Genomic DNA, 23,260 nt, shown 5'->3' with positions numbered 1-23,260 from the left:
AATTTGGCCATTGAACTTAAAAAGTGTACAATTCAACCATCAAACAAGTAAAATTTGTGCAATTGGACCATTTTTATAAAAATTTTCTAGTAAAATCCAATTATATTACTAACATATATGTATTAAGAGTGGCATTTTTTTTCTATCATACTAGTTGGGAGTCAATATTGAAATGTTTTTAACTCAAATTGAATTAAAAAATTTTGTAAAAATGGTCCAATTGCACAAATTTTGCTTGTTTGATGGTTGAATTGCACATTTTTTAAGTTCAATGGCCCAATTGCACAAAAGCGATAAGTTCAGTGGCCTATTTGACACTTTTTCCGTAAAAATTTGTTTCGAAAGAGATGATCAAATAAATAAATTATGATTCTAATATTTGAAATCATTTCTTGCCAATATACTTTCAATCAAATTTATTGTATCAATATACACTTTCAACTAGTGATTACAATATTGTTGTCCAAATAATAATAAAAATTTACTGAGATATAGTGCATACTTTGCGTGGAATGACAGAGAGAATGATGCGTACAAGGGCGATTTGTAGTAGTTCATATCGCTTTTGCTACATACCCGGTCGTACAACTCGGCTGCTCCTCCAACGTAGAATGGCGGCCACGTCTCTGAGCACACCTAAGCTCAGCTCCACGCTTTCTTCTCCGGCTCTTTATGCTCTCTGCAACCAACTCCCGAGATTCTCGCCTCTCTCGCTCCGCAGTAACTCTGTAAACTTTCCTTCTCTCCATCTCCGCCGTCAATCCTTCTCCTACGGCCGCCGATTCTCCACCACTCGAGCCGAGTCCTCAAATGGCGCTGCTGCCTCCGAGCCGCCGAGCCACTATGATTTCGACCTCTTCACTATCGGCGCCGGGAGCGGCGGCGTTAGGGCTTCTCGCTTTGCCGCGAATTTCGGGGCTTCTGTAGCTGTTTGTGAGCTTCCTTTCTCCACCATTTCGTCCGATTCCACCGGCGGTGTTGGCGGCACGTGAGTTTCCAATTCCACTATTTTGTTGCCGGCTTTATATTTTGATAATACTTGTCTGTTGTTTGTCCTCTGTATATACCATCGTAAAGGGGAAAAAGAGAGCAGATTTTGCTCTTTTAGGCTGTGAATTTAGCATGCTAGCTTAAATTCATCATCTTTACAATCATAGCCGGTACTGAGTTCATAGTGAATTGGGATGAAGGTAGAGCTGTTTCCGCGGGTGGGATACAAATTGTTTCCTTAGATGAAAAAAGAAGTTCGGTTTGTGCATTAAGCTCTACTAACATGTTATTCAATTTATTTTTTTCTTGTAAGAGTATTGGGAATTGGGATTCAGTGAATTCATTTACAGTGGGGTTAATTTTATTTGATTTTGATAGTGTTTTGCTCACCCAATAACATGAAAAAGCTTTGTGAAGACAAAGGATAAATCTATAAAGTGCTGGTTAATCTTGTGTGTGCGCGCTTTTTAATTGTTGTCATTTTCATGAATCCTTTATTTAAGGTGTGTGCTTCGTGGCTGTGTACCCAAGAAACTACTTGTGTATGCTTCAAAGTATTCGCATGAATTCGAGGAGAGCTGTGGGTTTGGATGGAATTATGAGACAGAACCAAAACATGATTGGAGCACTCTTATTGCAAATAAAAATGCTGAATTGCAACGTCTCACTGGAATCTACAAGAACATTCTTAACAATGCTGGTGTCACTCTTATTGAAGGGCGTGGAAAGGTCTGTTAAGTTTTCAGCAAAAACATTTAAAGATGAGTCTTTAAGCGTCTGTTATACATAGCATACCCTTTTGCTGCATCTTCAGGTTCTTGGCCCACACACAGTGGATGTGGATGGGAAACTCTACTCGGCTAGAAATATACTAATTTCAGTTGGAGGGCGCCCATTTATTCCAGACATTCCTGGAAGTGAATATGCTATAGATTCTGATGCAGCACTAGATTTGCCCACAAAACCAAAGAAAATTGCAATTGTTGGTGGTGGCTACATTGCACTTGAGTTTGCTGGGATCTTCAATGGGTTGAAAAGTGACGTCCATGTTTTTATAAGACAGAAAAAGGTTCTCAGAGGCTTTGATGAAGATGTGAGTTAAGTACTTCTCTTGTTCAGTTAATGTGCATTTGGCCAAAACGATTTTCTTCATGCAAGTTCTTACAAATTATGCAGATTAGGGATTTTGTTGGGGAACAAATGGTACTAAGAGGAATTGAGTTCCACACGGAGGAATCACCACTAGCTATTACCAAGTCACTAGATGGCTCACTTTCTCTGAAAACTAATAAAGGAACAATTGAAGGTTTTAGTCACATCATGTTTGCAACGGGGCGTAAACCAAATACTAAGGTGTGATGCTTATCCTTTAAAACTTTTCCTAGCTATAACATAAAAGCACTTCCTACAATGTTTCCTAGTTATATAGGTGGTTATGGTTAGTGTATCGGTGTTGATCAGGGGCGGAGGTACGTGTATGGGGAGGGTTGGCTCCCCTACCCCTACCTCATCCCAACCCACCCCAAAATTCTCTTTTGGCTTCCCTCAATTTATTTATTTATTTTTATAAAAATTCTACTATGTATATATTAAATAAGCTCAAAACATATATTGAAGTCCAAATTCACCAAATAAAAAGAAATAAATCAAGTAATTAATTAGTTAGTTATTATATATTTTTATTATTTATTTACACTTTTAGGATGCACATTTGCTAATTCAAAAGATTAGTTTTGAAATTGGAAAAACTAATTTTAATATTGGTTCTTTAATTCGTGATTTTGAGTTCCGTTATCATCCCTCAAATTTTGAAATATCAAGTTAATTAGTAAAATGAATATCGGGTAATTATGTTTAAAAAAAAATGTTGCCAACAAAATAATTGACAACTTTTATTTGATAAAAGAGTGACAAGCAAGATTATTATTATATATATTTTGTGTCATGTGGAAAATTATAGAGTATTGATTGCCATCAATGCCAATCGTTACATAAAGTATCATTAAAATTATTATTGATAATACATTGTATAATTATGTATGGTATATATAATGATATCATGTATGATCGGTACTGATGTTGATTGGCAATGTAAATTTTTGCTATAATTTTGGCCCCCCTAACATAAATTTTCTGGCTCCGCCCTTGGTGTTGATGCATGTTTGCTCTGTTTTTTCTAAGATAGACTAGCTGGTTGTTGAGATGCTTCTTCATGTCAGAGTTAGAGAGATGGCTAATTTAGTTTGTTGATATTTTGACTTTGTTGGCAGACTTTAGGACTGGAGACAGTGGGAGTGAAAATGACAAAGGATGGAGCCATAGAGGTCCTTTATCTTCTAAATATCTTCTTACCCTTTACTAATTAGCCCCTCCCTTCCGAACTACTTGCAGTTATTTACACAATGAAAGTTGTAACTGAAATTGTTTCATTAGGTTGATGAGTATTCCCGTACGTCAGTCCCATCGATTTGGGCAGTTGGTGATGTTACTGATAGGGTGAATTTAACTCCGGTTGCTTTGATGGAAGGAGGAGCATTGGCAAAGACTCTTTTTGCTAATGAGCCTACTAAACCAGACTACAGGTGCTTGCTCTTTCTTGCACGATACTTTTTGATGCCTTGAAGGCTTTGATTAACCTTAAGATCTGCTTATGGGCATTCAGTATAAGCACTGTAAGTATGGGTAGAAAAAGTTTCATGAAAATAAATATAGAGAATATATGATAAATCATATAAAGGAATAGTCTATATATATTATACATTTACATCTTCCCCCTTGTAGAACAGAAGACTTGGAAGAAAATCTTTATTTGGCTTTTGTAGAAGATTCAATAAATTTCATCCAAGTTTGTTTGATATTCTTCTCTTGGACAGGGCTATACCTTCTGCAGTATTTTCTCAACCCCCTATCGGGCAAGTTGGTCTGACTGAAGAACAGGTGAACTGATAACAACATACATCAGAAAGTGCTAGAATTGATCTTCATAATTTGATCTTTTAATCTTTTTGCAGGCCATAAATGCATATGGTGATGTAGACATTTTCACATCAAACTTTAGGCCCTTAAAGGCTACACTCTCTGGCCTTACAGATAGAGTTTTCATGAAACTTATTGTTTGTGCAAAGACAAACAAAGTTCTAGGCTTGCACATGTGTGGAGAAGATGCACCAGAAATTACACAGGTAGTTGCTCTCTTTCATTTTTCAATATGCCCATTTGCAACTTGATTACTGCCGCCTTACTGGCAAAGCTTGCATGTCATACAATTTTATGTCATTTATCCAGGGGTTTGCAGTTGCTTTGAAAGCTGGCTTAACAAAAGCAGATTTTGATGCCACAGTTGGTATCCACCCAACATCAGCAGAGGAGTTTGTCACCATGAGGGCACCTACAAGAAAGATTCGGAGCAATCCATCTGAGGTTTCTCCTCAATTCAAATCTTGATTAAACTGGATTGTTGTTTCATGATGGATTGACCTTTCTTGTGTACAAGAACATGAATTCAAGAAGTCTAACTGTGTCTCTGTCTTCTTTCTTGATAAATGCGCTTTTATTCACCTTATTTCCTTGCTTTACTTTCCTCCTACATGCATATTGCATATTACTACATATCCAACAATTCTGTAGTTTTACCCAATGAACATCAACTATTGAATTCTTACCGTCAAAAGATTATAAACCTAGATTTATAAGGATGTGCATCTCTATGCAAGATTATGCTTTAGTATCTGTGAATGTACTTTAGGTCTTAATTGCCGAGCTATAGAATCATACACATTACACACTCTTATACTCTATAATTTGTAGGCTGTGATCTTTTTATTTAGTTTGTTTAACCACATATATTACTCCAGGGAACAGCTGAGTCTGATACTAAATCCGCTGCTGGAGTTTGACATTGTGCAATGAAGATCAATCTGATGCATAAGCAATGCCCAGATGAAATTGGGTGAGAGCAGTTGGTAACTCCCTCTCTACATCGTGCTTCAATACGGAAACCAAGGGAAAATGGTTGCTTTGCTTGGTTTTCTCCTCGGTATTTTTTCAGTTTTTGTGCTAGCTTGATTTGATTTTTGGCATGTGCAATTTGGAGATTGAAGCCTGCATGAACAGATTAACCAGGGGAAGGACATGGATTATATAACATTTCGTCTACAACAGCCAGCAGGCATGGAACCTACAAATCAGAAGGATTTACGCACACAAGATTTGCCTATTAGAGGAAATAAGAGAGCCCATCCATGTGGAATGTTAAGTTTGTGTAGACTTCAATAAAATGTGCATTTTTTACAGACTGCTATTTGCGTGGTTGGCTTCGATTAATTTAACTTAATAGGGTTTCTATTTTTATTTTGAGCCTTTGATCTCTAGGTTGTCGAACACTCGAACTTCATTCACACCTTTTTGCAATGCTTTAATGATAAAGTTGAATAAAAGTTGAAATTTGACAGGAGCATCGAATAAATACTTTTAAGAAAGCATAAATTCCCCGAAAGGAAGTCTGCTTGTGACAACATTCTCTTAATTTTAATGTTGATATTGTGAAAATCGTTTAACCTAAATTTTTATAATCTTCAAAACTTTAAAAAAATCAGAGGTAGAGAATCCACAATAGTGGATTTTGAAAAGTTTTGGCAAATTTTTAGACATACGTGGAGAAGAGAGTGTGAAGAGCAGTTCTTATATCGTGGACCACGGTCCACGATATAATTTGCGGTGTGAAGAGTCTTTCTGCAAAGTCTTAATTTTTATCAGAATTATATGACTCACTAATAATAAAAAAAAACTCCAGTCCTGATCGAGTGAAGTGCAGTGCCTTGTGTTAATCTGATTTTTTTGTGTGTGTGTTTTTCAGATTTGTTTTTTGTTATTATTATTATTATTATTATTTATAAATTCCAAGTTCTTTTTTCTAATTATACACGTAGGCTGTGTTTGACATAGCTTATTTAGGAGCTTATAGCTTATTTTAAGCTACTAATAAGCTATAAGCTTTGTTTGGTAATGCTCTCAAAATAAACTAGTAGCTTAAAATAAGAGCTTATTTTGAAACGCTACTTCAGGTAACTTTTCAAAAATAAGCTACTAACTTCTTAACTTTTTTCCATCTTTATCCTTATTATTTTAAATAAATGACATCATTTATTCCTCCCAATTAAAACTCTTTTGGCATTTTTTCTTCAATATGTTTCGTTGTAATTTTAATTTGATATTTGTGTTTAAACAATAATTTTTGTATGAACTAATTTTATGAATTATAAACATTTTGTTTTACTTTATATATTTTTAAATATATGTTCTTATTTATATTTTACAATTATATTGATTTCATTATTTTATATTTTAATATGTAAACAAACCTATTTAAATTTAAAATTATTTAACTTTTATGTAGATGTCCTTTTTAGTCTTTTTACATTTATCAACTTATCAAAAAGCTAATTTTACTAAACACTTTTAAGCATAACAGTTAGTTTAACAGCTTTTCAGATTTCAGCTTCGAGCTTATAACTTTTCAGTTTTCAGCTACTTTTCAACTTTCAGCTACCATTTCAGTTAGATTTGCCAAACATAGCCGTAAAAACTTCTCAAAACTTATGCCTAATGGAGATACTATAATAACATAACATGCTGAAGATATTTTACCAAATTTATGGATATTCTCATATTCCACCACGAATGATTTACCAAAAGTTAATTCTTTAACCAAAATGAAAAATAGAAATTAATTTTCCTCCAAATTCTTGGCATAATATATGGCAGCAAAAACTAAAATCCAACCCAACGGTACAGTAGACAGTCAACAGAACCGCATCGCGCCTACTACGACTGTAGTGCTGTCCCCTATATAACGCTCCTCTTGGTCTCGGATTAATAAAAATAATTTAAAAAACATCGGCGCCAAAACCACCAAATATCCCGCCGCTTCCTCAATAATTTGATGCTCTTTCTGTATCGGTTAGGCATTTTGGCGGAGAGATTTCTGAGAAGAAAAAAGCCAAATGCAAATGCAAGGCCATCTTCCTCATCCAGCTACGCCGATCTCCGACGTCTTGGCGCCCAAGCGCGGCGGCAAGAAGCGTGGGAGCTATAACTGTGGCCGGTGCGGTGCTCCCAAGAAGGGCCACGTTTGTCACTTCTCCAAGGACAAGGATTCCTCCCTCTCCGTCTCCGTCTCCGTTTCCAACTCTCCGGCCATCGGTGACTGCTCGTCGTCAGCTTCACCTTCCCCTCTCCCCGCTGTCGTGTATCCTCAGACGCGCCAGCCTTGCTCCCGCCTCCCTCGAGCTCTGTCGTTCGACGATTTTGACCTAGGTGACTTGGCCGGATCGGAAGACGAAGGGGACGATGGATTTCCCGATCTAGGCGGGTCAGGGAAACTGCCGTGTGCTTGTCTTTGGGAGGTGCTCAAGAGGCTGCCGCCGCCGGCGTTGTTGTCGGCGGCGGGCGTGTGTAAGGGATGGAGGGATACTGCTAGGCTGCTGTGGAGAGCGGCGGAGGAGCTCAGGCTTAAGGTTCCCGCCAAGGCCCAGGTTGGACACGTCAGATCGTTGTTGCAGAAATGCCCTGGACTCGTTACACTTTCCCTTAGAATGGAAAGGTTAGGTGGATCCCGGCTGTTTATCTACTCAATTGCTTGATTTGATGGAAGACATAAGCTCAATTAAAATGCAAATATGCAATGATATATACCAAGCGAAACTCGTTTACGCATTGCAATCTTAATTAGAATCAAAATCTCCAGTACAAACATGATCTGAAGGATTGATTCTGTATGCTGATCGTATAATGATGTAACGGAACTTTATCCTTGGAAGCTGATCTGTTATATATTTCTGGTTTTGGTGTCACAGTGATATTGATGCTACAATGCTGGCCTGCATTGCATTTTCATGCCCTAACCTGGAGTCCCTGGAGATATTTACATCCCACACCTCAGTAAATAGTATCACTGGGTATGCTTTCCGTCCCGATTATAATGTCCTTAGTTGATTTGAGCATATGTAGGTCAATTGGTGAGTGTTCTGTTATCTGTCTCTTTAAATGCAACATGCCAAAGCTTGTTTATGTGTCAAGAAATGCTATTACCTAGTGCATTCACTCAAGTAGTGGCTTATGGTTTTCATCGTCATCCAAAAAAAATGCTATTACCATGTTGCCATAAGCCATACTCTATTTTTTGTGCACTTATCATGTTTGTTATTGTCTAAAATGAGAGAGGGCTTATATCTTTGAACTTCAATTCTCTTTCACGAAAAGATAGTGATTTGGTTGTTTGGCATTCTTTATCCTTGCTTAAAGTGCAACTATGATGTACCATTCTGCTAAATGAAGTTTTCTTTGCTTAGATCGTTTTGGTTGATTGATCTTGTCATGGTTATCAAGTTGTTGCCTAGGTGTCTGGTCGGTGGAGACCTGACGCCTAATGATGTCGCCTTGCCCAGAGAGCTTAGGCTGTCACGCCGCACCCTTCCACCGCCAACGGGCCTTCTTTCTTCCTTCTTGCCCAATTGGCCTTTCTTTTTTCTTTTTCTTTCTAATTTCACTCTTCTTGATTTCAAAGTAGAGAAGAGGGGTTTATCTTATTCATTACTTAGAACACTCCAGATTATATACCATATATATAGGCCTAAAGAACATTGGAAAGATGCACAATAAATACTAGACTTCTCACTACTCTAGGAAAAACTATTACTCTCCTTAAGGCAACTTAGAGTAAATCGGGCTGCCCAAGACGAGATATTTTCAATATATACATACATACATATATATATATATATATATATATATATATATATATATATATATACATACATACATCTCCTCAAGGCAACTTAGAGTAAATAGGGCTGCAAAAAGGCTGCCCAAGACAAGATATTTTCAATATATATATATATATATATATATATATATATATATATACTCATCGCCTAGGTGGTTGCCTAGTCGACTAGGCGGTCGGTGGCATCTCGCCTAGAAAGTCCGCCTTGATAACCATGGATCTTGTCTTGTGATCTTTGCCCCATTCGCTAACCAGCATAGTGGATATACATTTGAGCACTAATTGTGCAATTTACAATAAGAATGCCACATTTTGCTCTGTATTTTAAACCATTTCTTTATGAACGCATTTTATCATGTCATTAGACTTTTGCTCATTTAATGTTAATTTCCATGTTACCATTACAGAAATCCCTATTCTCATTACTTCAAATGATATTTTTAAATATAAAATTTTTTGGTGGGTGATATTTTGAACTTCTGGCAATGAACCTTGCTCACGTGCTTGCCCATATACATATTTTATTTATTTGTTTGTTTATTTATTTACTTATGCAGGGATGAATTGAGCCATTTTCTTGCTGATAGAAAATGCCTTACCAATCTCAAGATGGAAGGATGCTCTAACCTTGGAGGTTTCATTCTTTGTTCAAGCAAGCTATCTACTATTTGGCTTTCAGATCTTCGTTGTCTCTCTAAGATGGTATGCACTAGTTCATCCCCATTGTTCCATTGCAGCGTGCTTCTCACATCACTAACCTCTGTTGTGATATGCCATATTTACATAGGTATTCAACTGTCCCAGTTTGAAGGAAATTTCATTGGAGTTTTCTCGTCAAGATAATGACAACACTGATATTGCCACCATGGTCGATGGTTTTGGAAGAAGCTGCCCAAGACTACAAAACATTCACATTGCTTCTGCTCGGCTTTCACATGCTGTTGTGCTTGCTCTTGCAGCAGCAAATTTGAGGTTTGAATGTGTGGCTTTGGTTGTTAAGTTCCTGGAATTGCAGAAACTCTTGGAATAATGCTTCCCTTTCCCTCCTTGACAAGAAGGTGAATGAAATCAATGTGACTGCTTTGATCTGCAGGGGGTTGAGAATGCTTTCCCTTGTTCTTGGGTCTGAAATAACTGATGCATCTGTTGCAGCTATTGCTTCAAGCTACCCAAGGCTTGAGTTACTTGATCTGAGTGGGTGGGTTTTCATTCTAAGTCCTGACATGCATTTTTTTTTTTCAATTTATTTTCCTTTATGAAGGGACAGTATCCTGATCATTGCTTGACTTGTAAGAAAAAACCTGAACAGAGAAGCAAAATAATAAATTTAAGTATGCTGCAGCTGGTTGATTGGTAACAGAAGCAGTTTAGTCTGAATTCAATCATGCTTCTGGGGGAATTCCAAGTTCTATGAACATATTATTGTATTTAGTTTGCATGACTGTCTGTTTTGATTGATGTTTTTTCCTTTTTATTTCAGGTCTAGTATAAGTGACAGTGGCATTGGAATGATATGCAATGTTTTTCCTGAGACAATGTCCAAACTTCTCCTTGCCCTTTGTCCTAATATTACATCAAGTAATGCTTAAAATGCCCTTCACTAAGTCTTCCTGGGACCTATTTATCTGCACTTCATATGATAACTATGACATGCTTGTTCTTTAGGTGGTATTCAATTTGCTACAGCTCAATTGCCTCAACTAGAGATTATGGACTGTGGAATGACCATATGTGATCCAAATTTAGACAGCCCAGAGGAGAATGGTGACTCTGACATTCAAAAAATACCCAACAGCGAGTTACACCGTGCATATCAAAAGCTGATCATTAAACACAGCCGGTTGAAGAAATTAAGCTTATGGGGCTGCTCTGGCTTAGATGTGAGCTTTTATATTCAGTAGTTGAATACTTGAATTATAGGTATTGAGGTATTCAACTGATCTAAAATTTGACTCATTTTTTGCCTTGATTATGTTAAATTCAATGCAGGCATTATACTTAAATTGCCCGGAGCTTGTTGATCTTAACCTAAATTCTTGTAGAAATTTGCAACCAGGTAGCATTTGAGTTTTGAATCTTGAGTCTGTGCGTCTACATTTACCTAATGAATTGTTCGAAAATGAAATATTTGTTGCATTTAAAGTTTAACAATGTGTCCTTGACACTGCAGAGAGATTGTTACTTCAGTGCCCCAATTTGGAAAATGTTCATGCGTTAGGTTGCCATGGTGTTTTGGTTGAGGGCATTCAGACCCAGGTATTTCTCAGTTGTGCTAGCTATCCTCTCTTCTGGAAATAATGCTTTTTAGTTTTTACATTGTGCTCTCCTAAGAGCTGGCTACTTCCATTATTGATACAAACATGTGTCATTAACATAATCACAATGGCACTGACTTTCTTTTCTCATTTGGATCCATTTCTGCCAGTAATGTACAAGATGCTTAATCAAAAAAAAAAAAAAACTTTCCACCCAGCTACCCTATTGGGTTGTAAGAAATACTTTAAGAACACATCTGCTTCATCCTCCGCTGCTGGACATTATGTTTTTTCATTGTTTGAGTCTTAATAGCTGGTTACTTAGCTTCTATTACTTGTACAAACAAAATAGATAGTTGATTCTCCTTTTGGTATCTTTTGTGTCTTCCAATAGATTAGCACACAGATGCTTAATAAAGTAGAGAATAGAGATGTAAAATATTTTATAGTTTACGATGTCAACTTAACTGAAGTTTCTGAACAAGTCTGTAAACACTTCTATATACCTATAAAACGTCCTCATCCCAATCACCAGAGATTCATTGAGCGACTGTGATGTGTTGTTTAATGCTGTGACTTGAAGCCTAAAATAGCAGTGAAGGAAGTTTTAGAGAAAATTAAAGTTCTGTCCTTGAGAAACCGAACTCCACTACTTTTTCTTTAAGGGAAGTGAACAAGCTAGGTTATATAGAAGAGTTTTACTGAAGCAATCATGATGCTTTTGCAGGTAAATAGCAGTGAATTTGCAGCTGTAGAGACTCAGTTTCCTTGCAAGCGCCTCCCTGATGGCTCCAAAAGGATACAGATGGTTCCTGGTTTGTTCAACCCACAGGTAATATACAACTCACCATAATATACATTATTGTGTAAACCCCTTGAAAGTGATTCTTGCTCCAATTATTTGCCTCTATAAACCCCATGAAAGTGATCTTTGCTTTCAATTGTCTCCACAATATTTCTTATTCTCTACTAGAAAATAATATGTTAATTGCCATTCTGCAGCCATATGATGATCAGAAGAAAAAAAGAAAGCTTTCAAGTCTCAGTTCTGCAGTTAGTGTTATCTTCTGAAGCAAATAATCTTGGCCAATGCCTGAACTTTCTACTTGTCCCCCAGTAAATGATGTTTATTTATTATTAAACTATAAATACATATTATTTAAGTGTAGGAAGATATTTGGAATTTTATTACATTTTCCTTCTAAACTTTCTTAATACAATATTATTTTTAGAAGAAATTATTTGAAAATTATATATATTCTGATCCAATAATTCTATATATATGACTTTACAATTTTATACAAGGTTGTGAAGTGCAGTGGTACTTAGGAAATTAGGGTTTTCAGGACTGAATAGAATATGGAATTGCAGGAAGACTGAATGAGTCAATGGTATGTGATATGAATATGGTGGGACGATGGAGTTATTAGTGGACAATAGTACTAGGGAGAGCACGTGTATAGAGATTCATCATAATTAGTGTCCATGTGAACTTGTTGGCCTTATGCCACCCTTGAGTCAATTACCGGCCCCCTATGTATTCCCTGTATAGTATGTGCACCGTTTCATGGCATCCATCCATCCATCCATACATGCATGCATCTGCCCGTAAGGGCAGCCTGAGTGGCAAGACCAAGACGCTCGCGGCCGTGAGGTCCTGAGTTCGAAACCGTCTGCCACCCGGGTTTGAGCCGGTCAGCTATGGGCAACCTAGGCTGGTTAACCTCCTTGTGGTCCTTTGCCGGCTAGGATCACAGGGCGAGGGTTTACTCACATACTCGGAAGAGGAGTGGGGTTTGCCTCGATAAACCCAATACATGCATGCATCTTGAAAGCAGTAGTCCATGCCACTCCATTCTTCAGCTTGTATGCATGATGTATATGTGGTCATCATTGTTTAGACGTACGATGCATGCATGCGTAAGTACGTATGCGGCCATTGCCAGCTAATTTAATGATGGGGGCATAGAATTGAAGAAATGGGAGCATGAGGGCATGCTTGGTGTATAGTGATGGGAATGGCCAACCGGCCGGACTAGAAGGCTTGCAGGCCGGGGCCAGAAATGATGAAATGAAACTTCATTCCCAATTCCATCCCATCCACGTGTGGCATCTCATTTTCATATCATTTATCACATCGCACATGTGCACCGTACCCATCCATCCCCCATCTCTATCTTCATTCCCATACAATATGCTTCATTTCCTTTCCTATCTAGCTTGGCCTTTTGTGCTAGCTCTCCCCACATCATATATCTTATCTTCATGCTCCAATATTATTCCCTCTCTATACACCCGTTTCATAATATTTATCACATCAGCTATTAACATTTTTAACTGATAGGAAATAGTGAACCGTTGTAATGGTTGGTGTCAAGATTGACAAATAATGCATGTATTTGTTTTGGATGACCCACAGGTGTTAAGAGTTATCTTAACACACCGACCCCATTGTAAGGGTGTGGTTTAGGTTAAAGGGCTTTCTCAATCTTGATACATTCGTACGTGGAATATTAATATCCATGCTTCCTAAACCACAAGATGATGCATGCATGGATATACATTGGCTAAGCTAGCTGTGGCTGGCTCCTTCATTCTTAATTATATGATGAGAATGTGCATTATGTATACGTTGAAACTTTATGAACCAGAAGTTGATTGATGTTATATATGAATTGAAGGAGAACAGCTAAGAGGCATATATATCACTAAGTGACTCTTCAGTCTTCACCCGGCCATGCTCACTAATTATCCCATATAGTTATATCATTATTATCATGAAAATTTTTAAAATGTATATTTGTACTGCTTACAAACTTGTATGATGTTTGGATTATATTAGGTTGGCGGGTTAAGTAACATAAGTGATAAGTTAATATAAGCTTTTGTAGAGTTAATTTTAAGATTCAAAAGATTCATTATCAAAACATTATTATGACTGCAATACGGGAAGTTATTTACCAGCCAAAAGATAAGTGCTCAAGCAATTAAGACCTTATATATATAACATGGTGTATTGTTGTAATATTCAAACGATCCTCTCAAGTATAACATAAAATATTTTAATTGAATAGTAATATATTTTATACACTTATTAAAAACATTACATTTTAACTGAAATATATTACATGACTAACGTACTTTATTTTGCATCTACAAGTTCCATTCTAACCATTTTATTACCTTATACAACTATATATTTTTGTTAATTGTTCCTTGTATTAACTTACATTATGAGTAATATTAACAATTCGTTTTTACAATATTGATCCAATATAATCAAATGTATCAGGTGTAATTATATATTGTACAAATCGAAACCATATGGAATATTGTGAGTAATATATTACACTTCCAACCCAATAAATAACTATAAAATATATAAAAGCAAAAGAGGCAATCAGTCAGTTAACTGTTGATGACACTAATTATCGCGACATTAGATGCCCATGCTTGAACTCATCAACCGACAACGTTGGACCCACGTCACATTGGGCTGTTCCTCCAACTGCCGTGATCCAACGCTCCTCGATTCCGTCGGTAAGGCCCGGTCAGCAACAATCTGGTCCGTCCATTCCCGGACCACCGTATCAATTCGGGCGGCTCTTCTTGTCCCTCCCTTGTTCCCCAGCTCCACTTCAATAGACCCGCAACTGCCGGTCTTCTAATCAACACCCTAGCTGTATCTAATATCCCTTGTCCCCGCACCCAATCCCACCCGCCACCACTTTTGCAACACGCGCGTCATTAAACCTTGTCGGTCTGCACGTTAAATCTGTACATATTCATGATCACAATTCGTTCATAAATAAAAAATAATATACGTGACGATAATCAAACAAACAACACAACTACACAAGTAACAAACACTAAACGAACTTGTTCATGAACATTAATAAACGAGCTTATTCATGAGCTCTTAACAAATGAGACTACAACTATTCAGACTCAGTTCGTTTATGAATCGAACTCTAAAATTTGTTCATTTATGTCCGTTTACCTTAATAAACGAACATCGGATGTTTACTGAACACGAATACGAATATAAACACGAGTAATTTACGAAAAGCTCTGTTCGCTAACCCCTATGCGTGATTAAACAGGAGGTGAGGATTGGTTGATTTCATCCGCGTAGCGTGATGCGCGTGAGAGTGCTTACATCGTTTGCTACGAAATGCATGCACAGAGGGCATAAGTCGCCCAGATATTGTCCCACCTTACTTATCCTATAAAACTCTTGCGTTGTCATCCTCCATTTCCACACCAAACCACAACTTGCAATTTGCGTATTGTATTCCTCATCCGATCGAGAGAGAGAGCAGTCAACAACTCACCGGAGATTCGCCGGAAAACTCATCAAGTTAATTTCAAGCAGTTAGTTCCGATCCACGTCTTTCCTATCATCTCATCATCGAACATGGAGAGGGCGGCAACCTACGACAACGACGATCTCAACCTTAAAGCCACCGAGCTAAGGTTAGGATTACCGGGCACAGATGAACCAGAGAGAGAAACATCCCTAAACTCAAGAACCAAAAAGAGATCATCATCGGAGATGGGATGTTCTTCCAGCGACACCCAAGACGACCCCGCCCCTGCAACAAAGTAAGTTCAGATCAAAATTCCCAAAACATTCTTAATTTCCTCGCACCACTTTTCGCGTTTATTATATTGATCCTGATCTATATACTAACCAGATCATTTTTACTCAAAACTTTCAGGACACAAGTTGTGGGATGGCCACCGGTTAGGTCCTACCGGAAAAACGTAATCCAGGCACACAAGTCGCCGGAGACGTCGACGGAGATGGGCGGTGGGATTTACGTGAAAGTGAGCATGGACGGAGCCCCGTATCTAAGAAAGATGGATCTAAACGTATACAAGAGCTACCCAGATCTAGTGAAGGGGTTGGAGAAGATGTTTAAATGCAGCAGCAATATCTGCGTTTACTCCGAGAGGGAAGGCAATATGAATAACGGATCTGACTATGCTCCCACGTACCAAGACAAGGACGGCGACTGGATGCTCGCCGGAGATGTGCCGTGGGAGATGTTCGTTAACAACTGCAAACGCCTCAGAATCATGAAACTCAAGGATCTGAAGCTAAAGGCTTAAGATGATCAGACGGCAAAACAAAACAACATATATATATTTTATATATATAAATATTTTCTTCAGTTCTTAAACTCGGCAGACTCTTTGTAAACATATGTTCAAACTGTATTGATATTGAGAAATAGATAGTGAAAAGAATAGTATATTACAATATTTAGTGCAAAGCTCAATTATAGTTCGTTCTTTGTAGGGTTGAACTGATGATCTGAGTTGTGACCCATAATATCAACAAAAACAAAAACAAAAACAATTCTCTTCAATTGTTGTCCATCATCATGGAACTTATCTCTCCATCTCATTTTAAACTAATTAATTTAGTATTAACAACAAAAATTATGAAAAATTCTTACATATACAGAATGCTAAGACGGTCTAGAATAGTGGTAGCCTAAAGTTATAACTACAGTAATTTTATTTTCTTATAAACCGCATCACATTTTTGAAAGTGTTAAACTTGACCCTTTACCTACCCATACTTAACAATCCTCTAACCACCAGGTGCTAGGTTTGGCTTTTACCCGCGGCCTCCCCCCAACGCCTAGAATTTTCTATAAGTTTATATTTTTAGTAACTATATCAAAAAGTGGGTCAAACTCAACCAAATTGGTCGAATTGTTAACTTTGTAACTACAATGTTTCAGTTCAAATTCTGGTGGGAGGTGATTTGCCTCTTGATTCTTTATTGGGTTAGGATCACAAGATAAGATTTACTCAAATACACACTTTTAAATAGGGACAGCTAATTTTTGTTGTCAGTCAAAACGCTATATCAAAAAGTTTATTAAGTATAAAAAAAATTAGAAATAAAAAATAACGGAAAACAAGTGAAGTCCATAATATGTATAATGGGCCAGAGAAAAAATGGTGTTTATGGGCTTATGGCTACAAGCAAGGGGAAAGGGAGTAGGCTAAAGCCCATATTAAGCTTGGGGGAATAGTTTTGTGGCCCAATGGGCTTTATTATTGTGGAAGAATGCATTGTTGAAGAATTAGACAAGACTCAAGAGAGTGAAGTCGTGAAGATCATGTCCAATTCCTTCTCTCAGCTCCAAACTCTCCAATTGTTACTGTCGAATAAGCTCGCTCCGTTGCCGGAGAAGGAAAATGCTAGCTCGTCTAGCCGTCCGACGCCGGCAGATGTACGCCAAACTTTCCGCCATATATATCGGGTATCTTCTCTCACATTTTCTTCTATTTGTCGGTACGTGTCTAGTTCTTTCATAAAATCCGTAGTGTTCCTTTGATTTCTTGTAAGGCTTCGCGATCGTTCACTGCTGCAGTTAATTATGTGAGTTTAAATCTGATTTGTTTAGTGTTTTGTTTTGTCGATATGAATAATTGAATCCGTAATTGCATTTTTGTTTTTGTTTTGTTTTTGCATCCTTGCACCTGGATGCTCCTTCGATTTCTGTTAAGGCTTGGCGATCATTTTCTGCTTTAGTTAACTATGTGATCTTAAATCAGCATCTGTGTTTAGTTTTTTTTTTTTTTTTTTTTCTCGATATGAATAATTGAATTCGAAATTGCATTTTGTTTTTGTTTTTGGCTAGTAGCATCTAGATGCTCCAGATAACTACCTCGATGCGTCTTGGGAGTCTTCAGGGGCAAACACTAGAATGTTAACCTTCTTAGAACCCTGTTGAATGTAATGATACTCTCTATGTTAACATTTTATCAGCACATTGTCGAACCTTGATGTTATTTTTTTAGTCAGGTGAAGGTGATATTACCTTGCTATACATCCAATTACAAGTGATCTGCAGTGATTTGTTTGCTGGATCCTGCACATCAGCAACAATGGGGATGGCTTCCTCTGCAATGAATGCAGTATGTTGGTATGTTTTATATTGTAATCAATGTTTAGTATCATGCATTCTTATTTTAAATGCTACTTCGTAATTTGTCTATAGTTACGTTTGCATTTAAATGGAATCAGTGCTGCTGTGCACCTGTGCCAACCGGAAATATGTAGCGTATGCTTGACTAAGACTGATATTTAACGAATATTTGTTCATTAGAAGCATTTTGCTTTATTGTTCATGTTAAATGGATTGTTTCTATTGCCTCAATTTTAAGAGATTAATGAAGCTGATTATATTTACATGAAAATATAAACATTTCTTCTTTTATTTATTTATTCCTTGGAATGTTTTAGGTGGCTAAGGTCATTGAAGTTACTCCTATTGGTGTATATTAGGCTGCACCCTTCTATTCCATTTTCTACAGATCAAAGGTGATTACACTAATTAACTTGTTGCTGGTTAAGAAAGCTAGTTTCCTTTTTGCTACTTGAACTCACTCTATTCCTTTATTATCCAATTTTTGCTCTCTCATTTGCTTTCCCCTAATTTTCTACTCACCCAAACACAGAATTAGTCTGGGGTCCCCTTCTTCACCTCTGCTATGAGCCTATATTGTATTCTGTTTACTTATCGCCAGTATATTGTTGGCCTGAATACAGGATCATCCTTTTTATGTTTTATTTTTATTTTTGCCATTTATTACAAAAGTGCCGGATCCATATATTCATTTCTCATATATTCTGGACTTATGGCTTGTTAACAAGAATGCACTAGTTTTTTCCCAGTATTTGAATAACATATTGATTCATTATCTTGAGAGAGCTGGTTGCTATCTAGCATTTGAGGATTTGGATCTAAGTTCTTGATTTTTAATTTTTATTTATTTATTTTGTAGGGGGGTGCTTTAAAAATGCTCCAATGATATATGCCATAATGGTTGCTGACTACTCGGATCTGAAGAATATAACTTGAACAATTATGTAAGTAAATATTATGCTGTGCTATTACATAATAGTTCTAATTTGAAGTTGCTTAGCTGCATTTTTGGAGCTTGTTCTTGTAAAGTCATAATTATGTGGCTCATAAATATTAATCCATGTTGATATTCCAATTGCCACGTACTGCATGCAGATTTCATATCCTTATGGAGGACCGAATTTCCCTCATCTCCAAACAATGGCATAAATACCTTGTCTGATTATTACATTTAATCATCAATTCATTCATTATCTTATTACACCTAGCATAGTTTTCTCCCTTATGGAATATCTTTATTACATTATTTTTATTACAATGATCTTGTCCAAAAATTAAATCTGTCTTTTCCCTTATTTATATTTTTCAACTTCTCCAGAACATCCAAAACGTGCTATACACAAATTGGTGATTGGTGAAAAGCCAGAGGTTAGGATTGTGAACTGAATTGGATTATTCAGAAGATTAGAGACTCTGTTCATAATGGTATTATCACATTACTAATTGAGATGCTATGCTTATCTATGTTCCAGCAGGGCACACAAAACCCGCAACGTATGAATTCTGAAGCTGGAGGTGGGAATACTACATTATTAGGGGGATGACGTGACGCAGATCCTTACTAATAATATGGCTTTCTTCATCCTCTCCCCAATGATTCGATTTCAATAATAAAACCCACTCATAAGCCAACCACGCACGCTTGAAGAAAACAGAGGATAGTTGGTGCCTGTTGGACTAAAAAATCCAACTTTTTGGGACTAAACACATTATCTATTCGTTCTTACACTATGAAATACATTACAACTTTTGCAAAATATATGTATGTAGGCATCCATCCCTTTTATCGGGCCCCAACATCCACTAACAGAACCAGAGTCCCCACTACAAAAGCGCTTTCTATCATCCACCACTACAGCCCCAGTCCCACCACGGACTATAAAATTTTTTAAAAAAATCGTGCAGCATATCAAGAGTACTTTTGACAATATTTCCTCCACTTAAATCTATAGCAAGCAACATATTTTGTTATTTTTAAAATACGACATCGAACCATGTCTTGAATAAAGGTGAAAGATAAAGGCAAAGGTTGGGGCCCTGGCATATCTGACTTTGATTTCCATTTTGAAACGCTCAATAAGGGCACAGGGTAGCAGACCTGTTGGGTTGGAGCAATTTGTGATAGGACATCCTGGGCATCTTTTGTTTGTAAGGATTCACGAGGGGGGATTTGTTTCAGGCTTCACGAGTGGTGTAGTGTCGGGTGGCTGAGAATGGTAGATTGCTGACGCAAGAGAGATTGGCATGATGCACAGTGCCTTGGATTGAAGAAATTGCATTGCTGCTCCAACGTTTTCTTCCATCAGTTTAGCAACCTGCCGTTCTGTGCCATCATTTGACCATTTCTCCCAGGCTGGTTGAGTCCTTCCTGCTTCACTGCCCCCCTCTTCCTGCAAACATATAAGTTGTTGGTAAGAGTGGATACTATTAGTTCAAATTTTTAATTGAGACTGGAATTCATTCTTCAATTCATACAGCATATAAAGTGTGGAAATTTATTTTAAACTCTTGCGAATATTACCTCAACCAATGATATTGGTATGTCAGTTACAAGTGGTGCAACGGCACCAGCTCCCCCCAATCTGCTCATGCTCAACACCTGTAATTGTACGATAGATTTAATACAAAGACAAGTAGTACGGTGTACTATATTTCCACAATGCAAAGCACATTCCTTTTTCAAGAGAGTGCAGATCCTTCAAAGCAAAGCAAAATATTATTGTAATCATAACCATCTCTTCCATTTTAAGAGTCACAACCGATCTACACCATCCATTTTCCATTTTAAGAATCACAATGTATCCGTACTGTCCGAGACAGTACATAATTAACATTAACAATCCATCAAAAACCATCAAGATTTTGAAAATCAATATTAAACTAGAGGTACAAACTTAAAACAATGGAAATCCAGTGCTCAATTACAAAAGGAATCTAGCGCAGAACCAGCAAGTTTGGACCAAGTAGGAAAAGAATAAGGCAGACCCAACAAATGAAATATCATTAGATCAAAGCAAAGAGCATATTCTTCCATTATAGACGAGAGAGAGAGAGGGGAGCACCAAAAAAGAACTAAATAACTTCTCATTAACTATAAATAAGTCACATGAAAAGATCTTGGGGAGAGGCAAGTGGGTTGGTTTACCTTGACTTGAAGTCTAAGGAACTTCACATAATCCACGATTTCATCAAGCATGACTGCTCTATCAGTCTGCACATGGAAAAATGAATAAATCTATGAATATATAAATATATTCAAACTAATACTAAACAGAAAATAAGGCAGGATTATGGTGTTTTCCGTTAGACAAAATACAATGGCCATTGCACACGTTTCCAGAAGATGCAGGTGCCCTTGTGTGCATATGAGTAAGAGTAGGCAGGTCAACGTATGTATTAAATTAATGCCCAAGCAAAAAACTTGATAAAAAGTTACTCTCTAATGTGATGGTATGAAACTAGAAGACTGGAACAGTAATCTCAAATAAGGCTCTATCCATATCAAAATGTGAAGGAGGAACAGATAAAAATACAGTTTGATCCTGCATCTTGTTGCCTCAGAAATGATATCAACCACCTGGAAACATACTTGAAATCTGGAAGGAACCAACCCTAATGTGTAAATCTATAAAACTAAGGTACGGAGTAATATTTAAAAGTTGACATCTCCAATGATTGAGTTTAGGAATATAGGGTTTTGAAGTTAGAAGTTCCCATCTTCTAACCTCTCCTTTCATAACAAGACTTTAACACAGTTGAGCTTGATTGAAGTTATCAAAAGAAAGAGAAAAGCTGACCTTATTAACACTGGGAACCAAATCTTGCAACGCTCTAATTCTTTCTGCTATTCTTTCCCTGCGTAACTGTGGAAAAAGAATAAATACACAAGTCATAAATATACATGAAATACACAAGTTGTCTTTCTAGGAGGCATACCCTCTCAGCAATACTATGTGGATCAGTTGCCTGTCCTCTTCTTGCCCGCACTCTTGGTCGAATTGCAGGTGGATGAGGCATAGCAGGAACCGAGCTTGGCATCAGTTGGCCATGGAAACCCTGTACAAGTTATAGAAAACCATGATAATTTGGACAATTCCTTGGAAACTGTTAGTATTATCACCAGTTAGACACATTATTATTGAAACAAACCCCCTTTTTCCCTAAAACCTTGCGTCTTTCCTGATGCAGGTCTCAGAGCGGTCACACAACTTTTAACAGTTGAATTAAGAAAGAAATATATAGCAAAGTTCCACCTATTTTCTTTCTAATTCTAATTACTTATTAAGACAGAAAATCCTATTTATAATTCAGCATATTATGATCTTTGTTTTAATAAATAAATACCGATTTGAGTAGTTACACTGGCGGCAGAATAGGTGAAATTTTAGTAAAAGTCGAATTCCTATCGGTAACCATGAAAGATGAAATAAGTTCAATTTTAACTCTGTTTTCTTTATGAGCCAAAACTGAAAACTCCACCACAGAACAATCAACAAAAGGAAATTCAGTTTTGTCCAATTCTCACGGCAATCAAGCTGAGGTAAGAAGCATGAAACAAGACGGATACTTATTACTTACAGGTTTCATAGAAGAAGAAGCTCTGATATCCATCTTCATGCTCGCTGAGGACTCGTCCATCTTCATAAACTCTCCTCTCCCCTGCTCCAAACTCAGCCCCAGCGGAAACGGCGCAGCTCCAGTTCCGTGAAAAGGTCCCCCGAGCCCGCCCAGCCCCATGCCGATTCTAACACCGCCGAGGTGAGCCGAGCCGTCTCCGGAGCTGAGCTGGAGCATCATCGGAGCCGCGGAAGCCGTTCCCGCCAAATTGGCATCGGCCGCGGCATATGCCGGAAACCCTAGGATTTGGTCGAAGAAGTCCTCGGAAGATCCGTCCGTAGGATTGTTAGACATTCCGGTGACTCGAACGTGCAAATGTCTCCTGGATCGACGAGTTCAACGCGACGTGTGCCCCCAAAAGCATCGACCGATGAAGTTTAACCGCACAGTCTATGTATATATGTATATATGCGCGCGCTCTATATATACATATATAGAGAGAGAAAGAGAGAGATATGAAGGTCTTGGTTTTTCAGTTTCCACAGAGCAGTGAGAGCAGGGAAGAAAGGAGTGCAAATGGTGTCGCCAAAAGCTTGATGGCTCCTTTCTCTCCCTTAAAAACGACTTTTTCCACTTTCAGCTAAAAAGTTTGTGATTTTACTGTTTTCTCCCCGGACTTATTTTCTATTGTGCCCAATTCAATTAATAAAATTGTATTCATT

General features: G+C 37.5%; 5 protein-coding genes across 13 annotated transcripts; 4 read left to right on the top strand and 1 right to left on the bottom strand.

Annotated features, from left to right (window-relative positions):
- Positions 1-532: 532 nt before the first annotated feature.
- On the top strand, positions 533-5,435 carry LOC116016635 (glutathione reductase, chloroplastic). 7 transcript variants are annotated; one of them, XR_004097771.1, is made up of 11 exons: positions 533-988; positions 1,494-1,719; positions 1,805-2,083; positions 2,167-2,343; positions 3,261-3,314; positions 3,424-3,572; positions 3,864-3,927; positions 4,002-4,172; positions 4,276-4,410; positions 4,845-4,939; positions 5,104-5,435. XR_004097771.1 is itself a non-coding variant. In XM_031256990.1 (10 exons), exons 1-10 carry the CDS (start codon positions 612-614, stop codon positions 4,884-4,886), a joined length of 1,674 nt encoding a protein of 557 aa, XP_031112850.1. In that variant the 5' UTR covers positions 534-611; the 3' UTR covers positions 4,887-5,435. The 7 variants fall into 7 exon arrangements, 1 of the variants encoding a protein (XP_031112850.1); XR_004097766.1 differs by having other exon boundaries at positions 5,091-5,435; XR_004097769.1 differs by having other exon boundaries at positions 5,084-5,435.
- Positions 5,436-6,900: 1,465 nt separating this feature from the next.
- Positions 6,901-12,280, top strand: LOC116017259 (F-box/LRR-repeat protein 17-like). The gene is made up of 11 exons (XM_031257807.1): positions 6,901-7,591; positions 7,845-7,946; positions 9,331-9,475; positions 9,561-9,745; positions 9,867-9,971; positions 10,254-10,351; positions 10,439-10,653; positions 10,763-10,829; positions 10,944-11,029; positions 11,756-11,860; positions 12,031-12,280. Exons 1-11 carry the CDS (start codon positions 6,993-6,995, stop codon positions 12,097-12,099), a joined length of 1,776 nt encoding a protein of 591 aa, XP_031113667.1. The 5' UTR covers positions 6,901-6,992; the 3' UTR covers positions 12,100-12,280.
- Positions 12,281-15,280: 3,000 nt separating this feature from the next.
- Positions 15,281-16,403, top strand: LOC116015229 (auxin-induced protein 22D-like). Its single transcript, XM_031255256.1, has 2 exons — positions 15,281-15,633; positions 15,750-16,403. The coding sequence occupies exons 1-2, from the start codon at positions 15,446-15,448 to the stop codon at positions 16,141-16,143; spliced, it is 582 nt and encodes a 193-aa protein (XP_031111116.1). The 5' UTR covers positions 15,281-15,445; the 3' UTR covers positions 16,144-16,403.
- A 558-nt stretch (positions 16,404-16,961) lies between these two features.
- On the top strand, positions 16,962-20,192 carry LOC116016938. 3 transcript variants are annotated; one of them, XM_031257406.1, is made up of 6 exons: positions 16,962-17,312; positions 17,854-17,978; positions 18,299-18,376; positions 18,841-18,925; positions 19,300-19,349; positions 19,457-20,192. In XM_031257406.1, the coding sequence occupies exons 1-4, from the start codon at positions 17,094-17,096 to the stop codon at positions 18,851-18,853; spliced, it is 435 nt and encodes a 144-aa protein (XP_031113266.1). In that variant the 5' UTR covers positions 16,962-17,093; the 3' UTR covers positions 18,854-18,925; positions 19,300-19,349; positions 19,457-20,192. The 3 variants fall into 3 exon arrangements, with proteins under 3 accessions (XP_031113266.1, XP_031113265.1, XP_031113267.1); XM_031257405.1 differs by having other exon boundaries at positions 19,454-20,192; XM_031257407.1 differs by lacking the exons at positions 18,841-18,925; positions 19,300-19,349; positions 19,457-20,192 and having other exon boundaries at positions 17,854-17,970; positions 18,299-18,519.
- Positions 19,673-23,136, bottom strand: LOC116016937 (transcription factor UNE12). Its single transcript, XM_031257404.1, has 6 exons — positions 22,560-23,136; positions 21,918-22,037; positions 21,779-21,844; positions 21,127-21,192; positions 20,503-20,580; positions 19,673-20,371 (listed from the first exon to the last, which is right to left on the bottom strand). Exons 1-6 carry the CDS (start codon positions 22,890-22,892, stop codon positions 20,138-20,140), a joined length of 897 nt encoding a protein of 298 aa, XP_031113264.1. The 5' UTR covers positions 22,893-23,136; the 3' UTR covers positions 19,673-20,137.
- Between the last annotated feature and the right edge of the window lie 124 nt (positions 23,137-23,260).

The sequence above is a fragment of the Ipomoea triloba genome, chromosome 4 (genome assembly GCF_003576645.1).
Source record: "Ipomoea triloba cultivar NCNSP0323 chromosome 4, ASM357664v1".
NCBI classification, from domain to species: Eukaryota; Viridiplantae; Streptophyta; class Magnoliopsida; order Solanales; family Convolvulaceae; genus Ipomoea; species Ipomoea triloba.
This window is presented reverse-complemented; position numbering and strand designations above follow the sequence as displayed.